The sequence below is a fragment of the Chroicocephalus ridibundus genome, chromosome 5 (assembly GCF_963924245.1).
Source record: "Chroicocephalus ridibundus chromosome 5, bChrRid1.1, whole genome shotgun sequence".
NCBI classification, from domain to species: domain Eukaryota; kingdom Metazoa; phylum Chordata; class Aves; order Charadriiformes; family Laridae; genus Chroicocephalus; species Chroicocephalus ridibundus.
In genome coordinates this window covers 273337-297026 of record NC_086288.1, presented here as the reverse complement: position 1 = coordinate 297026, position 23690 = coordinate 273337, and the positions used below count along the sequence as shown (strand labels likewise).

At 43.4% G+C, this 23690-nt stretch overlaps 1 protein-coding gene across 4 annotated transcripts in view; it reads left to right on the top strand.

Annotated features, from left to right (window-relative positions):
• Positions 1-23690, top strand: part of ANKRD17 (ankyrin repeat domain 17) — an 89894-nt gene that overhangs the window by 1634 nt on the left and 64570 nt on the right. Inside the window, exon 1 of one of the 4 annotated variants that reach the window (XM_063335515.1) lies at positions 18888-18982. The exons of the other annotated variants lie outside the window; for them this stretch is intronic. Within the exon in view, the coding sequence (XP_063191585.1) occupies positions 18950-18982 (33 nt within the window). The 5' untranslated portion in view covers positions 18888-18949. Of the gene's footprint in view, positions 1-18887; positions 18983-23690 lie in introns of those variants that run through there. 4 annotated transcript variants of the gene reach the window in all.

Sequence of the window (23690 nt, the reverse complement as noted above, 5' to 3'; positions counted from 1 at the left end):
CTGCATTTTATTTCTGCAGAAGTTGATACGAGAAGTATTTTATCCAACTGCTGCGAGATAAATTGCACACAATGAATGTGTCTCAATTAACAGTTGTGCCTGGCGTTTTGGTTCTGTAGTGTTTATTTTTAGGAAAGTGAGTGTTATCAGCTAGGTAGAAGTTTTTGAGGTGTAAAACTTGTGAGATAGGCAGCTGTGGTTACGTGCTGAACTGTGCTAACTAGCAGTCCTACACATACTTGAAGAACTTGCTCTCTTAGATGGAGTCCGTGGAGTTTTGCTATGGTGGTGTGTGGCCAAGGGATGGAGGCTGTCCAGTGACTTAGCAGATGCATCGGTTGATAATTGAGCATTGAGATGAGCCCTGTGTGTGACAGCAGCCTTCATCAGGATTTGTGTAAAGTGAGACTTAATGGCAAAATAGTAGGCGGATTTATTTTGTGGTCCCCAGCCGTTCTTCCAAATGGCTCCTTATCCTGATAGCTTTCAAACAGTACAGTGGGTATGGCATGATGGGAAAGGCAACGAGACAACGAAGGAATACATGTCATCTTAGGTGAGCTGAGCCTTTGCCTGCACACTGTGCCTTCCATAGCCACCTATTTAATATGCTTTGAGACCTGCAGAGAGATAAAAAAGGAAATGATCATTAAAGTATCATGAGGCACCAGAAGAATACTTGACACTCTTTTTTTTTTTCATAGAATGACATGTATTGTAGATACCAATAGCTGGGAATGCAGTTTTGGCATCTGGAAGTTTCCCTGATGTTTTCATCTTATACATCGTAAGTGAAGGCCTTCCCAGTCTGGGTGGGCTGGGATTAAAGATTAAGCAGGAGTAAGTAAGTGGTAAACAAGGTAATAATATTGAGTTTATTAAGTTTGGCATAGCATACATTCTGACATATATTAGCTTTATTTATAATAATTCTTTCGCTTGATCATTCAGGTTGCTTGCAAAAAACTGTTCTAGTCCCACTGACTTCAGGATGAAATGATGCAGCTTAGTAGAATATGCACAGCTGAAATCACAGTTTTTAGGAATGTGAGCATGAGGATGGCCTGATTAATGGAGCAGAGGATCTCACTTCAAAGTAGTTCCCAGCAGCTCCTGGGGAGGAAATGTGTTTTGAATGTTCTCAGCAAAAGGGAGTTTTCTTTGTCTGAAAGCAACCTGATGTTTAATTTTGGCTTTAAAAAAAGAAAAAAGTTGGTGTTTCTACTGTGGGATTTTTAGTTGTTTGGGGTTTAAAATTTTCTTTAGTTTAGACTTTCTTGAGATGTGCATAGTTTGTGTGGCTTTCAGCAGTTGGATTGTGGTCTTCTGACCACTGGCAGTCTGGAAGACACATAGAATGAAAAACACAAAGAAATCTAAGTTTATGGTTTTGCTGTAATTGGAAACTGTTGTGGGAACACTGCATAAGATGTTCCCTCCCAGCCGTTCACTTCATTATCTCTGTAGACTTAGGACAGTTTGTCTTATGTTCTTTTTTGCCCTTCCCATGCTTAATACGTGAAGACTTCTCTAATCTGAAGCAAATTGCTTCTAGATCTGACTACTAATGAGACGGCTTCTAAAAATCAGGAGTACAGTAGCAACAAGTCAAAGGAGTAATAATCAGAAACCTGGCAGATACTAAATCACAAAAACCCCATGAGTGGAAAGACATTGTTTGGCTCAGTTGTTGCTGAGCTGATGGAATGGAATAAAAAGTAGTAATCAGATGTTTTCATCTCAGTCTGTTTCTAAACTCCATTAGATCTCAGTGTGGAAATGTAGGCGGTGGATAGAGCTTTGGGAGAAGTTCAATTGAAATCTCATACCAACAACTTAAGGAGCTCCTACTACGACGTCCATGGCAACCTCCAAAGTTGCTTTTTGATATTGCAGCAAATTGCTGCATGTCAACAAACCCCAAGATTCTAGGTAGCGCAGTCCAGTATTGTCTCTAAATGGCAAATTGCCTTTTCTCTAACCACCAGCTAATTAAAAAAAATGGCAACTCTTTTCAGTACACAGGAAGAGATATTTTAAGGTAAGAGAAAAATGACAGTAGAAGTTACGTACCAGGGAGGTCAGCGCGCATGCTTCCTGGTGGAATTCTGGTCTTAGCTTATGAGTGATCAGGTACAACAAGCCAAATTGTTCATTTTTCATAGAGATAGTCTCATAAGCTGCTTAAGGAGCTGGGTTGTGGTTAAATAGGAGTGCAGTGCCATTTCTATCAGGTGATAACTGACAGAAAGTGCGCATTCAGGTAAAAATCGGATAGGTGCGGTGACACACGTGGGAAATTTAATGGGTTGACATGTTAGATGTTGAAGGGTGAGGTGAAGGTGCGTCTTGGTTCTTGATCAGAATTGAGTGAGGAGTGTCACTGAAGCAGACTATATACTGGGGCTGGTCTGTTCACCTAATGGGAAGCTGCTTTTACTTTTTAGTGGGGCTTTGTACAGCGTGCCTTTTGTCCCCCATTTAACGTGGCTTATTGTTGATACGTAAATATGTGAAACAAATACGAAGAAAACTGCCTGACGAATTTGTGCCTTGAGTTGAATCAAAGGTCTGTCTTGCAAGCTTCTTTAGAGGATGATTTTCAGGACATGAGTCAAAAAATAAAAAAAAAAGGAGGGAGGGGGGAAGGGAGCAGGTTAGGCAAATGAAAGCTGACACATGTGAAGCTTGGGAACATCATTATTGTTTGGGAGCTTTATTATTTGCTCTCTGGTTTGGTGGTTGTTTTTTTTTTTTTGTGAAAACATGGTTTAGCAGTTCCTCTGAACAGGCTCACACAAACATAAATATGTAGGCTTCTTGAAAGTGTTCGTGTATGTACCGATTTTGCTAAACGTTTGTCTTCAACCAATAGTGAAACAGCACAAAAGATAAGCAAGTCTTAGTAGGAAGTTGCTATGTAAAAATCTGCATTAGGGCTTCTCATTAAACACAGAAAAGTTTAATTGTGTATTAAAAACTCTGTTTACAAGCTTATTTCAAGTCTCTGTACTTATGGGATGTTTGCTGCTGGCAGTGAAGTTTATAATTGCTTTTCCTAATATCATATCCATTTTAGGAGTTTGTCAGTTCAGTGTTCTCCTTGATCAGAGAGTCTCGTGATGATTAGATGTAGATCAGTCTTGGATTTGTGTGTGCTTCTTCCTGTTCTTCCTTTCATTTTTCTGACTGATGTAGTTTGTCACTGGATTCTCATATGACGTGTAAATTAGCTTTCCTAGACATAATCCTCAATAATGTTAACTGTGCCTGAAAGCGTTGCCCTGTGCAAAGGATGTTTTTGAGATGTTTTGGCTGTTCCTTACGCATTCACAGAATCGTGGAATGGTGTGGGTTGGAAGTCACCTTAAAAATCATCTTGTTCCAACCCCCTGCCCTGGGCAGGGACACCTCCCACCAGCCCAGGTTGCTCCAAGCCCCATCCAACCTGGCCTTGAACCCCCCCAGGGATGGGGCAGGCACAGCTTCTCTGGGCAACCTGGGCCAGGGGCTCACCACACTCACAGCAAAGAATTTCTTCCTGAGATCTCATCTCAATCTCCCCTCTTCCAGTTTAAAGCCATTCCCCCTCGTCCCATGGCTCCCCTCCCTGCTCCAGAGTCCCTCCCCAGCTTTCCTGGAGCTCCTTTAGGGACTGGAAGGGGCTTCAAGGTCTCCCCGGAGCCTTCCCTTCTCCAGGCTGAACCCCCCCAACTCTCTCAGCCTGTCCTCACAGCAGAGGGGCTCCAGCCCTCCCAGCACCTCCAGGGCCTCCTCCGGCCGCGCTCCAACAGCTCTGTGTCCTTGTGATGTTGGGGACTCCAAAGCTGGATGCAGTACTCCAGGTGGGGTCTCCCCGGAGTGGAGCAGAGGGGCAGAATCCGCCCCCTTTCCTTGCTGCCCACGCTGCTGGGGGTACAGCCCTTTCTTGTTTTTACTGGGGCCTCATAGCTGCTATTAATAAAAGTTCATTTTTTGTTTTTTCATCTGCAATTGAATTAGTAATGGAACTGAACTAGTAAGATGAAGTAAATAAAACAACAGAAAACCACTGGTCCTATAAAATTTCTTCATGCAGAGGAAGCTACTCTTAACTTTTTTAGCTTCAGATATAAGGTGTTAATCTGACAATTTGGGCTTACTGGTGCGATTTCAAGAGTGTCACAGGCACACGGTTGTAGTACTTAAATTGTAAAAGGTTTTAACAGCTCAAGTATTAAAGCAAGCTGTTGATTTGAAATGCAGAATTTAATTTATAATTTTTTTTAAATCCCAACTGTCTTAATTAGCATCCTGGAATAAGACCTTTGGATCGTGCAGGGCTGCTAAAGAGCCAGTATGTCTCGCTTGACCGCTGCATGATACGTTCTCTGTACTACCATTACTTTCATCTCCTTGCGTCTTCAAATACGTGACTGAGCATGCAACTAATTGGGCTCTGTCCTTGTTAGTGTGTGACATCCTGATGTACAGCTCGATCTCACACGCTGCCTCATTGTTTATGCTGTAATTCTTTTCTTTCTGTCAGCTTTGGCAGTTTTTTTGCCTGTACTGTTTAGTTTCTTCCCTTCAAAAGAAGAAATAGTGAAATCCCTTAGGAAAAAAACCAAACTCGTGCAAGACCTAAGGTGATTTGGGCCAAGCCATACATTGTAGTAACTATAATGATGAGGAAGATGCCCAAATCAAAGTTCTTAAATAAGCCTTTTTTGTCTGCTCTATGTAATTGAAGTTATTAGTGAATATCTGGGTTTAAAAAGAAGCCCCCTGCATAAAATGACTGCGGCAGAAGGTGGAGTTAGGTATTGGTGACGCCACGTGAATTTGTTTACTTCCTCAGATATTTCTTCAGGAAATGTCCCTATAAACATAATTCCTGCGTGCAGGCTGGAGCCAAACACCCCATATTGTAAGTTAGTAATTTAGTTCTTTAAAGAGAATGATTTCTCTGGAAGAGATGGAGCTGAGATGATTTCCTCATCTGTCAACTTTGAAGGCAAATGGGATTATGTATGTTTGGGTTTCTTTTCTCTATCTGTGTTTTAAAAACAAAACTATTTGTGCTTGTTTAGGATATAGCTGCTTTGGCAATTGGATTTAGGAATTGAAAAATCAATGCTGCAGATCCAAGATAAGTTAGAAGACTTGATTTCCGGGTTAAAGAAACAAGCCTTTCTAACTTTGCATTACAAATAAAAACTACCCAAATGCGACATTAGTGTTTTAGGCCATTTGAACAGTATGGGTGGATGCCTTGGTAGACTTTTTTTCCTGAAATTATGTGCTTCTGGTTTCTTGATGGTACGGCATTTTAGGTGACTAAGTTGAAATAGCATCTTGAAGATGTGCTGTATCTGTAGGGTGTCTGTACCCATGTGCAACTCTTATGTCAGTAACTTTTGATGTTTTAAGAAAGAACGCTAATTGTGTGGGTGGGGAAGGCCTTAATGCTGACAAATGGTTTGGATAAGGTCATTTAACTGACACGTGTACTTAGGGGAAAAAAAAAGTCTTCCTTAATGTGTGGTTAGCCTTACCAGAATGTAATGTAAATTACATTACATTACAAAAAAAAAAGAATGTAAATACGTCCTGGTGTTAGTGTGTGAATTCTGGTGAGCTCCGTGCGGTCATTGTGCCGTGTCAACAGGAATATTTGAAAAAAAATAAAAATCCCATGCTTGACCAATGAAGGGCAGCGTTTCCTCTCTGTTTTCACTAAGCAGTTGGTGCTTTGTGTTAATCTGTACTCGGAGAGGTTATCTCGCTATTCCAGATGGTTTTCAGCCACATTTTTCCCCCCCCATGTGCAATCTGAAGCTCATAACTATCTGAAGAGCTGAAGCCGTGTGGAGGCATTACTTAACTGTTGTGTCACCTTATTTTCACATTAGATAATGGTTGTATACCAGGCTAAAAATCAGCCATGAAACGAAGCATGTCTTTAATATATCTTTGTTTGTGCTTGCAGTATTTTCTTTTAGGCTGAATGTTGTAATTAGGATGATTTTGTTTGCATTACCCAAAGCAGTTTTTGACAAATTCACATTATTGGTGTTTGATGTGCAGGTGTTTTTCCTCTATTATATTTTAGCGGCATCCTCAAGTCCTAGGAGTATAATGGTGTATTCTAGGAAATGAGATGAAATAAACCTTGATTTTATTTTATTTCCCTGCCCCAGCCCGATATCTTAGGTCCTTGTGGTGTTAATCATCAAGAATGGATAATGTGTCCAAATACGCAGCTGTTCAGGTGCTAGAAAGCAGTGCTAGAAAGAAGTCTGCAGTATTAAGAAGCATGATGAAATGTCGCTCTTTAGAATATCAGTTTGGGCTTCTGGCCTCCGTTCTCCTCAAGTTCAGCTTGAAGCCGCCAAGAAGTGAAGTGTCTGGATTCTTTTTTTCTTTAGGTTAAAAATGAAAGGCATCTTTCACACAGTGATATGACTCCTTTCTACTGCAAAGGAGACTACCTTGTAGTTGAGCTCAGGTTTGTTTCCCCTTGCCCTAATGAAAAAAGAATGATTCTTTCTCAGCCTCTGCATCTGTCCTTCTTTGCAGGCACTGTTTTGTGGATACAGCCTTGGCAGAAGGGGAACATCTGAAACCTCTCTCAAGGGCAGGGAGGGATTCGGAGATAAGAGGAGGAAGGTCGTTTCTATCCTCCCAGTTTTTCCCACACACAAGAACAGAATTAAACACTTTATTTATCAAGAAGCTGGAGGTCCCCAGTGCATCTGTGCCTGGTAGGGATCTGGTGGCTCACGTGTTTTCCTGTCCCTGAGCTTCGCCGTTTCAAAACTTCAGGTATTTCTTGCCTTTTGTGCAGTCTTGTCCCGAAACGCTTTGCCAGAGGAATTTTCCTTTTTATGCTGTTCTGCAGGGGTGAATTGTTCTCCTCCACAGAAGGGTGAACAATGCCTTAATGAAGTTTAAAATTTAAAATCATGATGTGGCTTCGGTTGGGTGTGTTTTTTTTTTTTTTCCCCATCAAGTGCTGAGTGTTGTTCATCCACTGTGTCAGCGTGGGTACTGATCCCACTGAAGGTGGGGGAATCGGGTTTGTAGGAAGGTTGCAGTGAGCACACTGCTGCCAAAAAAAAAAAAAAGGGCGTTCATTGCTCCTCCCGGCCACTTGGGAAATGATCTCGTTGAAAAAAAACCTCAGCAACAGAAAAAGCATGTTTACAGTCAATCGGTTCCTTGATCCAGATTGTCAGGCGGTCGCACAAGAGCTTGTGCTGACACAGCCAAGAGCCCGGAACTTGAGCAGGGAGGAGGGATGGGGACTGCTTTTTTTGCTTCGTTTAAATGCCTGTCAAAGAAACCTGCATTGTCTTTGAGGACTTGAATTGTTAAGAATGCTACAGATCTGTGAGAATTACTGCGTTAAAGGGCAAAGTAGTCCTCTTGACACTTCTCTTGGATCTTCTATTTGAAAGTGGCTGGCACAGTCCTGGAGAGAGAAATCGGCAGAAATTTTGCTGCTTGAGATAAAATCAGCACTGACTTTTTTTTTTAATCTCTGGTATTTGTTGAGGTTCTTGAAAGCAGCATGTTAAGGATAGGGAGGAAGAGAGGAAGGAAGAAGTATTTTCTTAAGATGTTGCCGCATTCTGAGGATCACCATCACTGCTTTGGCGTCATTTAGCGCAGCATCGGAGTCCCTTTGTACACTGCCAAGCATAAAAGTCACAAAGCATGACTGTGACCGGTATAGTGATTGTAATACACATAGCCAAGCTATTTTAAAGAAAAAGAGTGCTTTCAATGTAACAGTCTGCTAGATAGATGAACATATGCCTTCTGTCCATCTCAGTCACGAACAGAAGTGGAAGTTGGCGTAACAGCGTGCTGGCATTCTTGTGAAGCATCAGCTTGATAAAGGAGCTCCTCAGGGATAAATATAGTGGCTAACTTCACGTGCTAAACTTTGAAGAAGGGCTTTTCTGAAGCCTGCATGTGGGGGGAAACGTTTGTGTTTCTACACGACTTCTGTGTAAAATCACTCTAAATGTACTTGTGTCTTTGAGCTGACAAAGTGTACTTGTGTTGTGGAGTTGGGGTGGGTTTTTAGGAAGATGCTGGCAGGTGCACTGAAGCTGGATATGGGATGGCATGATGTGATGAGTTGATCTAAAAGCTTAACTCAGCCAAGAGGGGGAAATCTCTTCCCCCCAAGCTGTGCTTTTGCCCTGCTGATTTATCCCAACTCTCTCTAGCAGGTCACGGGCCTGTGAAATGGATGTAGATGCTGGTTCCTCCAGTGCCTTGGAACTGGTGGGTGCTGTTGTGTCCCAGCATGGCTTAGTTATGTCAGTGTACGGCCAAAACCTCAGCTAGGTTGCAAGTCTTTTTGCCTTTGGTAATTTTATCAACATTACTCATTATGAAGTGTGTGTGAAGTAGTGCCACCTAGTAAGCACTTCCTTGAGTGAATTAGACTTGTAATAAGGTTAGTAGTAGTACTCTGAACAAGCTTTAATTTTAAAAAAACTGAATTTTTACACCTAAAAAAGACCCCAAATGTTTTCAAGCAGGTCTTTGGTGGTGGTGGCTTTCATCGTAATCCAGAGATGGGTACTGCAGAGTATGCAGTCTTTCCAAACCATTGTAATACTTGTTCACAGAAATAACTTGAGCAATTGATTTTGTAACAAAAGTATTGTGCACACAGTCTGAGACATATTTAAATGATTTTTTGTAACATTTTGTGAACGTCCAATGCACTTACTAAATTTTGTCATAGTAAAATAAATCATACACAAGAGAGCCTAAAGGAGTTAATTTAAATAGCATTGGAGGGGGAGAGGTTCTGCTGTAGGAGGGGGGTGCATGTAGGTTGGGCTGCTGGGGGACCTCAGCTCTCAGGATGGTGAGTAGTCTGGCTGTGCTGGTGAACGCTGCTGGAGATTGGTTTGCTTTGGGACTCTTGAAAGCCTTCAGGGTTAGTCTTGGGCTAAAATCGGGCTCTTACTGTGAGTGCATCTTGAATTGAGATGGGCAAATGTTTGCAAGTTAATTGTTGTGTCTTTCTTGTGATAATCTGAGATAAACTGAACCTGTGATGTATATTTTTGAAGACTCAACAAAGAAGAGATGGGGGACAGGAGGTATTGGATTCCAGAGAACAAGCAGCGTTCAGCTAGAAGGATTGCAATCTGGCGGCGGGTTCAACTATACTGATAATAAATGCTGGGAGTTCTGCTTTGTGGTCCCCAGTCTGTCTTGATCTTCCAGGTAACTTCAGATGAAACAAGATGTGAACATCCGTATTAACAGAATTTAGAGAACACAAAAGTCTCTCACTGTTTTTTATTCAGTTTATGTATTTTTCCTTCTTTAGTGTTTTCTAACAGCCTGCTCTCTGTTAAATTCCGGGCTTGGTATGGCTGTTAACAAATGGAGTAGATTTTCTAGCCAGTTCAGTCCGTGAACTTGAAGGTGCCAGCTAAGTAACTCTGATTATTGGGAGCTTTGTAAAAGAAAGAAACATCAAATACGTTGTTAGGGCTCCTGATTGTTTCTGTAACAGTTAGGACAGGCTCAAAATTTCACACTAACTAAGTCCAAATTCTTTACGAACAGCCTACCTGAACGTAGAGCATTGATAGCTGAAATGGCTGTCACGTTCAGCTGGGAAAAGGGAGACAGGGACATCCTGATCCAGCCGATCCTGGATCAGAATTTGACGTGGAAATACGTGATATCGGTGTTCTCTTAATTGGATTAATATGCATAGAAGAAAATGATGGCCACTTAAAAAGGAGGAGGATGCTTTGTTCTAAAAAGTGTCTTTTTCTGGTTGAAGGTTTCCTAAATCTTTGCGGGGAGTATATTTGCACTTAAGCCACTGGAAGTTCCCGAATAGTTTGCAGCTGTTAACCTGCAAAAAGTTCTTAGTTTTAAAATATTAGACAAGTTCCGATATATATTCATTAATGACTGAAGAACTGGAAAAAGGAGCTAGCCTCCTCCACATTGTATTCAGTGCTTTTTATACTAAACATTATTATTTGATAATTGTGTTTTGTGAGTGCATAGCCAAAATTGCCAAAAATACATTGTGTTACAGCAGGTATAAGAGAAAGCGTCTATATTTGGGAGCTTGCATGCTGATATTAACCAGAAGAAAATGAAGAGCAACTTCTTCTGAAGTAGGCATATTCTCCTACCTGCATATCAAGTAGAGGGCACAGATAGAGCGTATGTTAAATGAGGATGGCTTTGACCTTGTACTCAAATTTTCACGTGCTAATGTGAAGAAGCCTTGGATTAGTACCGTATTTTAGAATTTGAGAGGTGTTAGCGTGAATGTTGTTGGACTCTATGGGACTTGGACATGTGAAAAATTATAATCCTTGCTTTGAGGCTGTTCAAATGCTGCTTACAATATACGCAGCTTTCTTGTCACCAGTATTTCACATGTGGAATGAGAAAGGAATATATTTTAATTTATTGGAAGAAGGATCCTCCCTGTCCCAAATGGTCGTCTTTTCTGAACGTGTTCCCTATCTTACTTGTGTTTAGCCCAAAACCAGATTTCTTTACTGTGTTGAGAGTTCCCGGACTAAAGGCTTGGAACACAGTGTTACCCGGTGAAAACACGGACCGCTTAAAGCAGAGAACTTAAAAGGAATTTCTCTTATAGAAAGCTCTCCTTAGACAAAAATTTCTGCCAGTAATCTTACACTTCTGATGAAAAACACTTTTAAAATGCTTATGTAATGCTATGTAATTTTTGTCTCACTTTGCACCTTTGCATCAGTTTTGTTTGACTTTGCATTGGGCAGTTCCTCCACAGGAAAATTGTAGGGGCTCCTCTAATAAGAGAGAAAATGCACTGGACAAACAAGGAGGCAGAACCGCAGGAATGTGTCTTGACACAGTTGCTTTTTAATGATGTTCTGGTTTAGTTCATCTTCAGGGCAGTGCTACGGATGAGTAAAGATATTTTCTTTCCTCCTTTTTCCATGCTTACATTTGTCTCGCAGAATTGAAGTCCAAAATAATAGGGCTGATGTAAGCACTTACTGGGGAAGAAGGCTTTTTGCTGATTAGAAGGGTTTCTCACTCTGTGCCAGAACGCTGCTTCCTTTGCTAGGCTATAAAACTCTATTTAGATGTGTCATTTGGGCATAGATGAAGACTTATTCCAGAAATATTTTTATATTGTGCATCTACCTCCTGCTTAGAGATTGATGGTGTAAGAATAAGAGGCTGCTAATAGAATTTAGGACTGTTAACTTATGGCTCTTGCCTTGAGTGTTGCAGTCTCACTTCAGACAGAACTAGCTTTTGACGGCCCTTGTCTTAAGAGTTCCTGGAAAAAGTGCTATAAGCTGAAGGCTCTTGCTTTGAGCCTGTGTGTGCTGTCGCTGAATCCTTATAGCTTCCTGGCATTGTGTTGCTGACTTGTTTCAGTGGTGGAAGTGAGGTTTTAACTGAGAACGAGGTATCTTCTATGAAATGGTAATGCAGCGTGAATGTTGAAGTCTCTCAACTGTTACTGGGAGGAGATAATAGGCATTTGAAAAGGGTTCTCTGGGTGCGGAGTCTTCTTCCCTGATCCCACCAGAACCCAATAGTTCATGCAAGCTGCCGGGTACAGTTTGGTAGCGTAGTGCTTCTGTTCAGGGAGGATGGCTCAGAGAAGAGTTTGTGCGAAGGGAATCGGGCAGCTTTATGCCATCAGACAGGTCATAAATGTCCCCGTCTGTTGTCAACAGTCAGTCCTTAAACCTTTTTAGTTTTATGCAGTCTTAAATTGACATAAAAAGCTCAGCATGCGTTTATCTTGGCACTTCCAAAGGTAGTTAAGTACAGATGCCTTTCATAGATACTGGTTTCCTTGGAGCTGTGGAAAACCTAGGTCTCAAGAGTACCATGTTAAGGGCCCTTAAGGACTAGATTTTCATCCTCTCCAGTTTTATATGTTTACCAAATCCAGTAAAACTAAATGAACAGCAAACACTGAATGTGGCAGAAGGGTCTCGAATGCCTTGCTGCTGCCCTAGGCCAAATGAAGAATACACTGGACAGAAATGAATGATCTCAGGAGAAAGCTTGTTTTTCGAGTGTGAAGTCATCCTGGTCAGTCAAAAAAGTTGCTACATAGTTGTTAAGAAAAATATGTGGATTCATTATGGAAGTGTCCTTATTTGTGGGAGGTAATGGAGGTGAGTTGAGGGTGGTGTGATGTAGTAAGGACGGGCAGCAAGGGTCATCTTGGGATTGGGAAACTCAGTGAATGCTCCGCTGCGGGTTTTGGCAGAAGAGTCTGAAATGCTTAGAGGAGACACTGAATTATAAGGATAAAGGAATGAAAAGAAAGTACAAGAAAAGTATGTGTTTAAAATAGTAGATTTTATCAGGTTAAAGCCCATCATCCCTGCATGCCCCCACCCCCAATAATAAAAATGAAAGGAAGGCAGTAAATTTCTTTGCTTTGGAATTCACTAAAGCACCTACCTGAAGGATGCCAGAAAGTAACCGGGCTGACAGCTGTGGAGAGGTGATTGCTCTAGGAAGTGAAGAACAAGAAAATAATATGTTATGTGAAAATAGAAAAAGCAGATGAGGGTCATGACTTCAGATGGTTCCTGAGGTTTGATTTTGGTCTGATTTGATTTTATGTAATCACTAACCACTGAGGATCAAAAATGAGGGGCGTCATAAATCCAGCTGGAGAAAGGAGGTGGAACAGTAGGTTTAAAGCTCTTCTTGGTATTGACATAGAACTGGAGGAGTTTACAAAATGCACCAAGTGATAATTCATGCAAACTTATATGAAGTAGAGGTCACACTTTTGTGGCATAACAAGATTGTTGTGTTTTAAAAAAAAGATATGAGAAGTAGCACAGAAGAACATGTTTGGTGTCTTAGCGGCTGTCTGAACTAGCTACCGATACGATGGAGTGAGGAAAGGTATATGTTCAGGTGGGGATGTAGTTCCTAATGAAGCTTGATAAATACTATGAATTTACAAGGCAGTGATCTTATTTGAAGCAGTGTGTACCCTTAGGGGTGTCTGTTTGGAGAAACATTCACTTCTGACTTAGTTGTAGAGGATTTTGAAAAGCTCTATTTTTATTCTAAGAGCAGATAGGCAAAACTTGGCTCAGTCCAGCCAAAGGAACGTGGGTAGGAGTATCATCACTCTAAAAAAGGAAGAAATGGACCCAACACGAAGCTGAAAGCTAGCATTAGCAGGGGGAGGGGATGTACATTAGGTGGTGGATAATTGCAGTTTGTCATTTGGAGTTGTTTGCCCCTTAGCGTGTCTCCCAATTAAGTTAGGTTTCTTGCCTTTTTTTTTTTCCCTGTTTTTCTTTTCCCTATCTTTAAGATAATTTTGGTGACTGCATATTCTTTGATACAGAATAGCTTCAGCGACTGCATCTGCTTTAGAGGGACACTGGCTTCCTAGGTTTTTATGAGGCTGTTGCATTCGAAGTGCTGTTCTGGTGATCCACTTCTGCAGCATTTAATACAGAACAAAGAAAGTCTAGACTACAAAAAGTCATCCCTTCAGTGGGTGGTGACTTGTGAACACATCTGGTTGATTTTCGTCGAGTATTCTGTAGGTGATCCCAGTCTTCAACATGTTTTTGGCTCTCTCCTTAAGCAGTAATAGGAGAGCTCTCCCCGTACTGGTGATAAAGCCGGGAACAGAGTCTATAATGGGTTGAGTTCCGAAGTATGACCCCACCGTATCCACTGCTTTACTGGTGCGGACTTGGACGGGCTTCTCACCCACGGAATCTTTCAAACACAAGTTTGAAGCAGCCTTTGAAAAAGCTATTGGAATATTCCTTGCACATTGAATGTTTCTCCAGCATAGAAACAAGTGCTCCTGCATCTCACCTCGTGATGCCTTCTTGTTTTGTGTTGGGAGAGGAAGCTTGGTCGTCTGAAAGTTTCAATGATGGGGTTTTCCCTTTTGTGGATTAATTGAGTTTTCTGATTTCATGAATATCTCTAATTCATATGAAACGACAGTCTTCTCTTTGTCATATTCAACGTGTTCAAATACACTTCGTTTGTGGTATATGCCTCAGTTTGCAAGGTGTTTCCTATGACAAGGGTGGGATTTTTGCCTCTTGGCGCTCTGCACTTGGCAGAAAATCAGAATGTCACAAAATTTTGGTGGAAACCCACCCTGCTTTTTGGTCTTAGCTGTCTCGGGAACTTTTTGATTCTGTCTGAGGTCATGTCGTTAGGACTGTCTGCCTGCTGCTGGGAAGAGAAATACTTGGTAAAGCCACACTAAAGGGGTCACTGAGGGGTACTTTGTACTCTATTGAAGGGCTATTTTCAACTCTTTAATTTCAAAATGATTTGTTTTTTTAGTGGTGAATGCACATCTTGGTTCTGCTGAGTAAGGTGTTAGCATCCGCGTGAGACACGGTTTAAACACCCCAACCTTGACACCGAACTCTGTGGCTCTGAAAGCACACAAAAAAGTGCGTTGATATGCTTTGGGACGGTTGGTGACCAGTACTGCTTGATCAGCTGTAAAGAGATAACAATGTGCTTTTGTGATATAAGAGTGGGAATTGTCCAATCAATTGTTCAAATGCTTACGTTTCTGGGTGACAGAATCTCTCTCGGATCAATTGTTAAAACGCTTGTGTTTCAGGGTGATGTGATCCGAGCGATGCCGGTTCTGAATTCCTGGTGGCCTGTGTGGCTCTAAAAGGCTGAACTACGAATCTTTTTAAAAACTGCCCACTGTCTAGTGGCCTACTTGGCCCTAGCTTTAGCTTTCACAGGATTCCCTTTGGTCCAACGCGCTTCAGCGTAGCTTGAAGTAAGACTTTTCCCCCTGTTTTTAAGCAGTTGTGCGCTAAGTTTGTCTCCTCAGGCTGCACTTAGGATGTTTCCTCTCCCACCTTCTGTGTGGGGAACAGAAGGGCTTTTCTGTGCGTTGGGCTCGCAGAATGTAAGGGACGGTAATAAGAAAGATGATGGATGTGCATGATGAGGGCGGCTGCGTTGTTCTGAGGTACCACTTGTTTAGAAGGGTGCTTTTTAGTAGCAGATAGTAATAGATGAGAGGACTGATTAGATCATGCCCTTCAGAGTAAGGCAAAGTAAAGATAACAAGCTTTCAAATAGAAGCGTAGGTGTTTCAAAAAGATGACTTTTTTTTTTTCTGTAAACAGCTATTTCAAGAAATTCATAGAGCTGGACTTGAAAGCAAGGAAGAAATGGATTTGTGTTCACCTTTGCAAAACTTCGAGATATGTTTCCTGACCCATGTTTAAAACCTCACAATAGCACAGTAGAAATATGAAAGAAATTAATCCTGGACATCTAAGTAGGGTTTTTTTTTTGTTTGGTTGTTTTTTTCCCCTTGATACCTCTTTTCCTTGCAGGAACAGAATGGAAGCCTGCATTAAAGCCTTTACATTTTACTGAAGATCTAATAGTGGTGCGAAGTGTTGGGAACGGGTTTTTGGAATTTGGTATGGCAGACTATAAACGTTTTTGAAGTATTAAGTGTAGTAGTGGATGTCATTTGGCAAACAAACGCTTCTCCATAAGCCTGCACCAGCGGGCTGCAGGTGAAGGTGGGATGGAGGTGAGGGAACAGGGACATGAAGGGGACTGGAGTATCGTGATTTTGGGCGTGAAAACAAAGAAATAGTGAGTGTGACTTGCTTTCTGTGGAATATTAGCTGGTTGGGTGGCTTGCTGCCCTCACTGCTCGCACGCAGAACCTGGCTCCTCCTGGTGTTTCTGATGGTGTAACACAACTTGAGCAGCTCTGAGTTATTCATTGGGTTGTGGTGTTGTAAATGAAGTTCTGCTGTTGCAGACAGAACTCCCTGTTGTCTTCCAAGTGGGAGGAGAAATTGTTCAGGCTCTTGAGGTGAGCTTGTTTCTCCTTCATGAAAATCTTGCACTTGTTTTGTAAAAATGGAGAAGATGGTGCAGTTCTTGCTTTGTATGGATCAGACAACTTCTTTTGTTCCTGTGTTATGCTGCCTTTCCATTTGAAAATCTTTTCAGTGTTGTCATATGTAAAACATCTTAATCTCTGCACTAAGTTGTGTGGTTTATGCTTTTTTTTGGTGTGATATAAGGTATCCGTTAATTCTTTCTGATGCTTGAAAGACTGAAGAACTAGACTTTTGAGACATGAGTGTTAGGTGGGAGGTGGTGGCTGGTTGTTTTTTTTTTTATATATATATATTTCAAGGAAACCTTCATGTTGGCAGGGATGGCTTTGTACTTGGGATAACATTTATGCGTGATCGCTGAATTTCATGTACACAGGATCAGTTGCAAGGGGCTGCTAAGGCTGTTAGCAATGCTGACCTAAAAGCACTAGTCAAGAGGAACCATGGAATTTTGTCCTGTGATACTTTGCCCGAACAACAGTTTCCGATGGAAAATAGGCTGTGATAATGTAGATCTTCGTATGATTCATTTCCCTTGAGGCCGCTAAGACTTCTGTGAGTCTTCTCGTCTACCTAGCTTTAGCTGGCCCAGCTTTCCCTTCCGTAGGTCCATGTGCCCAGTGAAGCTGGATACGAAGTCAGGAAGGTGTTACTAGAGGGGATCCTGCAGCAAGTGCTGCTTAGAGAAACCAAAGTGGATTGAAGTCTATGGTAAATGTTGGCAAATATTGTCTTGTCCTCAGAGTTAACCTTCTGTAAGGATAAATCATTAGATTTTTTTTAAAATGTTGTTTAGAAGTTTAAAGAAAAAACAAAAACAAACGCCAAAAACCCTGGCTGAAGAGCAGCTGAAATAGTAATGTCTGGATTTATCAGTTAACTCTTCCAGTACAGTACCTCTGAGAGGAAACCTCAGCAGCTGAAGAGGCGAAGTTCAGGCAGGTATTTGATGAATAGCGTAAAAATTCTTCCATGACATGAATTATGTAGGATGCACTAAGTTCCAGCAACAGGCTGGAGACAAGTTATACAGAGTCAAAGATGAACAGCTCGTGAAGGAGGTGCTCCTTGAATGAATTCTAGTAAAACAATGGAAAATCTGGGGTGTTCCCTAAAGTGGAAAAATAGTAGGGGCTCCCTGAGCAGGTGTAGAGTTTGTGTAAAATGAGGGACTTTCTGATAGGTGAGTAGGATGTATTTCCTTTTTTTTTTTTTGGTTAAAGAACAGATTTCTTAGCAGAAGAACACAGCTGTGCCTAAAATTCACACTGATCAACTGGAAATTCGCTATGTGATGTTACCAGTTGGCCAGGTAAGATTATTATTGCTGTTGTTGAGAGTATTTGTTACAATTGGAGCACTTTTTGGAAAAAGGTGATGTTAATTAAAAGGAGTGATTAGTAGTGTTTCTTCAAGTCAAAATGTGAATTTAATTCCTTTGGCCTCTAGACCCTTTTGTGCCCTGCTAAAATGAGTTCACGAGAGAGGAGGCTTTTGTGGGGTTGAGAAGATTTAGTATGCTGTATTTTTTTTAACTGGAAAATTAAATACTTTGAGACCTGCAGATACGATTGCTCTGCGATTCTGACCTCCTGTGTGTGGAACGGATATCACTGTCACCTTGTGTTTCAAGGAGCGTGTAAAATTTCATTTTTCTTAGTCCAAGTTCCCACTTGATGTGTTGGGCAAAGCAGAGGAGGAGCGTGGAGATGGTGATGGTTCTCAGAACTACCTTGTGGAGACCTTGCTTCACTTGGTCAGTACCTTGTTATTGGAGTCGCAGGTGGTGTCTGGAATTCTTTCCACCCTGCGTGTCCCTGGTGCGGTGGAGGAGGAAAGGATGGAGTGGTTGGAAATGCAGGAGTTGGCAGTGCAGCCCTTGAGGTGGGTTCGTTGGTCTTAGGAGTTTTTGCTGTAATGGGAAGCCAGAAAAAAAACGTGGGCTGTGGCGTAGATCTGCTTAATCTAAGGGTTGGGTGTTTTTTTTAGATTTTTGAGGAGTGTGCTTTGTTACCAAGAGCGGTCAGGGGAGGATGGGAATAGGCTCGAGGAAAAGCACCCGAAGTGAACTTCAACGGGTCAGGAGGAGTGTGTACCTCAAAGTGTTCCCAGAGTTGCTGGTGTGCACCCAAAGGGTTTGTCAGACCCTCTCAGCACGGATAGGATGGCAGCAGGCCCCTGTCCTGGGAGGGGACGTCCTGGAGCTCTCATTGGGAGTGGGACGGGATCCTTCTGGAGCTCCTGTGGCGGGGTGAGACAGGGATCCTGTTGGAGTTCCTGCTGGGAGGAGACCTTTTGGAGCTCCCGTTTGGGGGGGACAGGACCCTCCTGGAGCTCCTGTTTGGGAGGACCCTCCTGGAGCTCCTGTTTGGGGGCAGGGGGGGGGACACACAATCCTCCTGGAGCTCCTTTTGGGAGGAACCTCTTGCAGCTCCTGTTGGGGGACCTCCTGGAGCTCCTGTTTGGGGGGGACACGGAATCCCCCTGGAGCTCCTGTTGGGGGACCTCCTGGAGCTCCTGTATGGGGGGGACCCAGAATCCCCCTGGAGCTCCTGTATGGGGGGGACCCGGAATCCCCCTGGAGCTCCTGTATGGGGGACCTCCTGGATCTCCTGCTGGTGGGGGCCCTCCTGGAGACAGCTGTGCGAGCCGTTGCTCCCACTGCTGGGCCCGCCGTGTGTTCCGGCGGAGGCCCGGGAAGCTCCCGGTGCTGCGTGCGGGCCGGGGGCCGGGCTGGGCGGGCGGGCCGTGCCGGAGTGCCGGAGCCCTGGCTGAGGGGAGGCAGCGGCCGCCGCGCTCCCGGCCGGGGAAGGGCGGTCCCGGGCCGCCCCGCCCCCCCCCGCGCCCCGGTGGTAGGCGCCCGCCCCGCGCGGGGTGGAACGGTCCATTTCCTCTTCCCGTGCTGACAGCGGGAGGGGAGCGAGCGTGCTGCTGCCGGGCGGCCGCCGGCCCGTCCGTCCGTTCGTCCCGGGGGGCGGCGGGGAGGGAGCTGTGGGGGCATGGCCGGGCGGTGAGGCGGGGCGGCGGCGGCGGCGGCCGCCATGGAGGCGTACGTGTTGGAGGACATCCTGGAGGTAGGGGCGGGAGAGGGCCGCAGAACAAAGGGGTGCGCGGGGTCCGCGGCGGCGGACGAGCCCTCAGGGAAGCGCCGGGACGAGAGAGGGCCTACCGGGGCGGCGGGGGGCCTGCCAGGCCTCCCCTCCCTCCCTCGGGGCAGGCGGGCCCCGGGCCGGGAGCCGGGCTGGGCTGCGGGCCTGCCCGCCGGGCCTAGCCTCCCCCCACGGCCGCCTGTGGGGCCTGCACGGCACGGGGGGGCTGGGGGCCGGCGGGGCCGAGCCCCGAGGATGGCGGGGTTTGGGGACACACACCCCCAGTTCCCGGGGTGCTGCCGGCGGAGGAAGGAGAGGGGCCTCTGTGCGGTGAGGGTCGGCGAGGGTGTGCTGGAGCCCCTGGGAGCTGGCCTGGCGGTGGGATTGCCGGAGATCTCGGCCCTGCTGCAGAACGACGGCTCCTTGTCATAACTCCCCCCCCCCTTTTTTTTTTTTCTGCTTTTTGCCAGTGTTCCTGGTTCTTGTGCTGAGTATGTATTAGGCCTGTGTTAATTTCTATTACTGTGTTTCCAGTCATCTGAAGTATAGTCCGATTTTTACTTCCTCTGCAGAAGTAGAATCCTGCATTATGAAATAAATGACGTTTTCCCTTCTTGTGAGCAAAGCCTGAGAATGCGATTTCAACAAAATGAAGAGAGGGCCGCCTAGGAATCTTAAGAGTGAAACTTCTGTTCAAAGTGCCACAAATATCTATTCCACATTATATTTGCTGTAATAGTTTAAGGAAATATCTTTTTTTACTGTTGTACCCATGGTTTTTCTGATTTTGCAGGCAAAAACATGATTTCATGGCCAGATGACTTTCAAAATACTTGAATATATTCTTTATTGTAACGAGGAGCATCTGCCTTACTAGCTGCTGTCAAAATATAAACAAAACAGAGGTTTCAGTGATGCTTGTCTTGTAGGTTTTTTCCTTAACAGCCATGCTTACGTTATTCTGTACGTTGCTCTAAAATTTTAAGTCAATAGAAATACTTATTGCTGGTGTTAACTTCCTTGTAAACCTTGGAACTGTTTAATGTAATTACACCAGAATGTTAACACAACTGCTCGGTCTGTGCTTAAGAAACTGGGGCAGATGTACGAGCAAGACTTTGTTAGCACTGCCTGCCTGTGTGGCTGGGCTTCTGCGGTGAGGTGGGAAGACCAAAAGTGAACTGGGCTTTTTGCCATCAGACAAACGTTTTGGTATTTCACTTGTCTTATTGGAGACTGAAAGCTTTTCCTTTTTTTTCCTTTATTTTTTTTCCTTCCTTTCTTTTAACTATTAATTGTCATTTGCAGCTCCATAATATGTCAAATGAATAAAATGCTTGTTGTTTATTAGTATTCTTGTTTGGAAAGGCAGTTAGCATATTAATTGTGTCAGCGTAGCAGTATTTTGGGTTTGTATTTGTGAGCTAAGCAGTTAGCTCTTGCTTCTCAGTCTCGGATGCGGCGACTTTTCTTTTGTTAGTTTCATCACACATTCTTTTCCTGGTTATGAGACCCACTGTGTCCAGGTGAAACATCTTTAAAAATCAACTATGTCTTGTCTGACTTTAGATGGTGGCTGACTCAGTTGTTCATGAATCTCTGAAATACTCTGGTAGCAGTGGAGGCTGTTCATAATTTCTTAGTGCATCAGTAGAAGCAATGTAATTGTCTTGTGTTCCCTGTATGGGTTCAGAAGTAACACTTGGTGCTGGTGTAACTTTGAACAGTGTGTTTACGGCGTGTGTTTTATTTTCCCATTTTAGGGCTTTTTGTCCACTGTGGAGCAGTTTGTGATGCGCGTTCAAAGACAACAGTGTGAAGATTGAGAGAAGTGCTCTTGCTTAGGCAGCAGAATCTATGGCTGGTCTTTGTTTTATTCAGTAGACTTGGTACTGCTTAGTATTTAGTTAAATTAGGAGGGATCAGTCCTTGCTTCTTGATAAAATCTTCACGAATGTTTTCACCTCTAAGTTGGTTATAATTTAAAACAGGAAAAAAAAAAAAAAGACATTTTCTGTAGTGTGCTAGCTATGTTGATGAGGTAGCGTAGAGACCGAGGCTCAAATGGTGTTAGAGGTCCTTACCACAAGAAGAAAGTGGATGCTTTTGGGGCAAAAATCACTCCTGAGTTAAAAAGGTAGATAATAATCAAGTAATTCATAGTTCACATGTTCTAGCTTGCCCTACTGCGAAGACTACTTCCTCGGGGAGAGGAAGAAGCAAGATGAGGTGAAAGCATAGTCTCTGCTTGGTTCATTGCTGAAGTTGCAGGACTCTGTTAGAAATCATTTTTCCCAATACTTCTTCCCTGTCAGAGGATAAAACTAAAATAACTCTTCAGCAAGTTTAGTGCAGCTGCAGGCAGAAATGGTCATGAGCCTAGAGGATTTCACGTGGCGTCCTGCCGTGCACTTAATGCAGAACTTGAGCTGGCTTTGCTACTGTCAGATGAAGAGGAACATTGTCTTGGCTCTCTTACTGGAATCTGGTATGGAAAGTGCTGTGTGGGAATGCAGTTGACAAATATTTAAGTACCATGGGGTTAATCTGCAGTTAGCTTCTGCGCATTTGGTTCTCCTGATAGGTGTATCTTGGCCATACTTCTTAGTTGATGTGTGACCTAACTGACAGCAAGGCTTTTCAGTTTTTGGCTCGTATGTGCTGGTGAAGGAATGGTTATGCTGCAGGAGACCTGACTCTGGTATTCAAAGGGAGACATAAACCCATAGTTTTGTTCTTGATGCTTGAGTTATCAACAGAAACATTTTTTCGTCTGGGAGAAAAGGAGGTATCTGTTGTCCTGACAGATGAGGATGTGGTCTGTATTGTCGTGTGCGGAACTCACACTGACAGCACAGAAAACCGCTTAGGAAGCTTATGACAGTACAGGGGTAAATCTATACTCCCGGTGTTGATTTGAGACTTTTCAGAAGAAACAGCCATGTGTTTTGACCTTCAGGTTCTTTGAAAGCTTGTTTGTGCTTGACTTAAGCAGACTGGAGTATAACACAAGCCCATCTGTGGATGTTTCCTCACATTCTTAGTAAGTACATTTAAAAAAAAATCTTTAACTTTCTAGCTTAAGGTAAGTATCTTTAACCTACCTGAACTACAACTGGAAATCATTGTAAACAAAACTTCATTTCTTGTTGTGACATTGGGAGCATTTCCTAACTGCAGACATTTTGGTAATTTTGTACCTGAGCTATGGGGATATTTTAGTAACCCTTAAGACCCTACCTTGGTTGCTTTGTATGTAGGTGACACGGATGTCAGTAAGAGGCGAGGTGATACGAAAGGATCACCTGTTACACCTTCGATAGCCTCGTTGAGCCACAGTGCAGGCAGTGGAGCATAGCTTATATGGCGATCCAGAGCTTTATATAGGGTGGAGACTCCCCTGCTTGAGTGCACGGGTACTTGATGAAATAACAACAGAAGAGCAAGCATTAAATAGAAGAGTAATGTCTATAACGCATGCTCAGAGTTCAGGGAGGCCTCTGCAATGCAATTTTTTTTTTAACAGGCTAAGGCTTTTAATATTTATAAACCTTGCAGTCTCCTAGTCTGAAGATTAAAATCTGGGTTATATTACAGTATTTCTGTTTGGGGTATTAGTAGCTTTCCCACGTTCCAACTCTTAAACAGGCTAATCCTTTCCCTGTGTTCTTTCTCGTAGTTTCTCTTGGTAGTCTTGTCTGTTCTCCTTTCTACCTGTTCTCCCATCTTACGAAGACAGCATTGGTTACTGATGTGCTCTGGCGTTTCCTAGTGATTGGTTGCAGTTCTTCATACGTTGTTTATCCGAACAACTTCTTCATGTTTTATTTTCGTACTGCTGTAGCATTCCTTTTGTTAAGGCATCATTGCCAGTCCCAGCCCCAGGTGATGAATGTTAGAAGCTTATGTTCCTGACTGTGTCCAAGGCAGTAGCGTTTCTAAGGGTTTACTCTTCAGAAATATTGGGTTAATGTTAAGAGGACCCCCACAATGATGTTGGAAAGGTTTTGTTGAAGCTGGTGTCAGGGCAGGAAGAATGCAGCATGGAGCATGGTACATATGTCAGGAGCTGGACTCGTACTTGCTGCGGAGCTGTATGAGTTGTGCTGTCGTTCGATAGTAGAAATGAACGTTTTATCAGGATGCACGTTCTGCTGAAGAGTAGGTATGACCTTAAGTTTTGCCAGTCATTGGCATCTAGTGAGTGTTGGTGCACTCGTCTCAGTCAGTAGCTGGCTAATGATGCCATAGTTTGCCCAAACTTAAAGAAAAGCAGATGGTTTTGGTTGCTGTTTCAGGGTGTGAGGCTAAATTGTTCTGAGGTGAACAATTCTAGGAACAGTTCTAGGAGATCACTGGGTGAGAGAGAACTGAATGTAGCTGGACGTGCCTTGTCTGAAGTACTGTTCAAGGCGGAAGACTGGCGTGAAGGAAAGTGAGCTGAATGTGCTAACAGGAGAGGCTAAAATTCATCAGTGCAGTGAAGGTGAGTAGGAACAGTCTTAGTCGAGTTCATCCTACAAGGAAGACCAGGATGCTAGAACTTGTGCCATGGCCTTGTCTGGCTAGTGGTATCACACGAGTTTTAGGAATTTTTAGAGGAAAAATATTCTTTTTTTTTTTTTTTTTGCCTCTCTCTTGAATCACCTGGAGGAGAGGGTCTTTCTGGGCTGAAGGCTTTCTGGGCATGCTG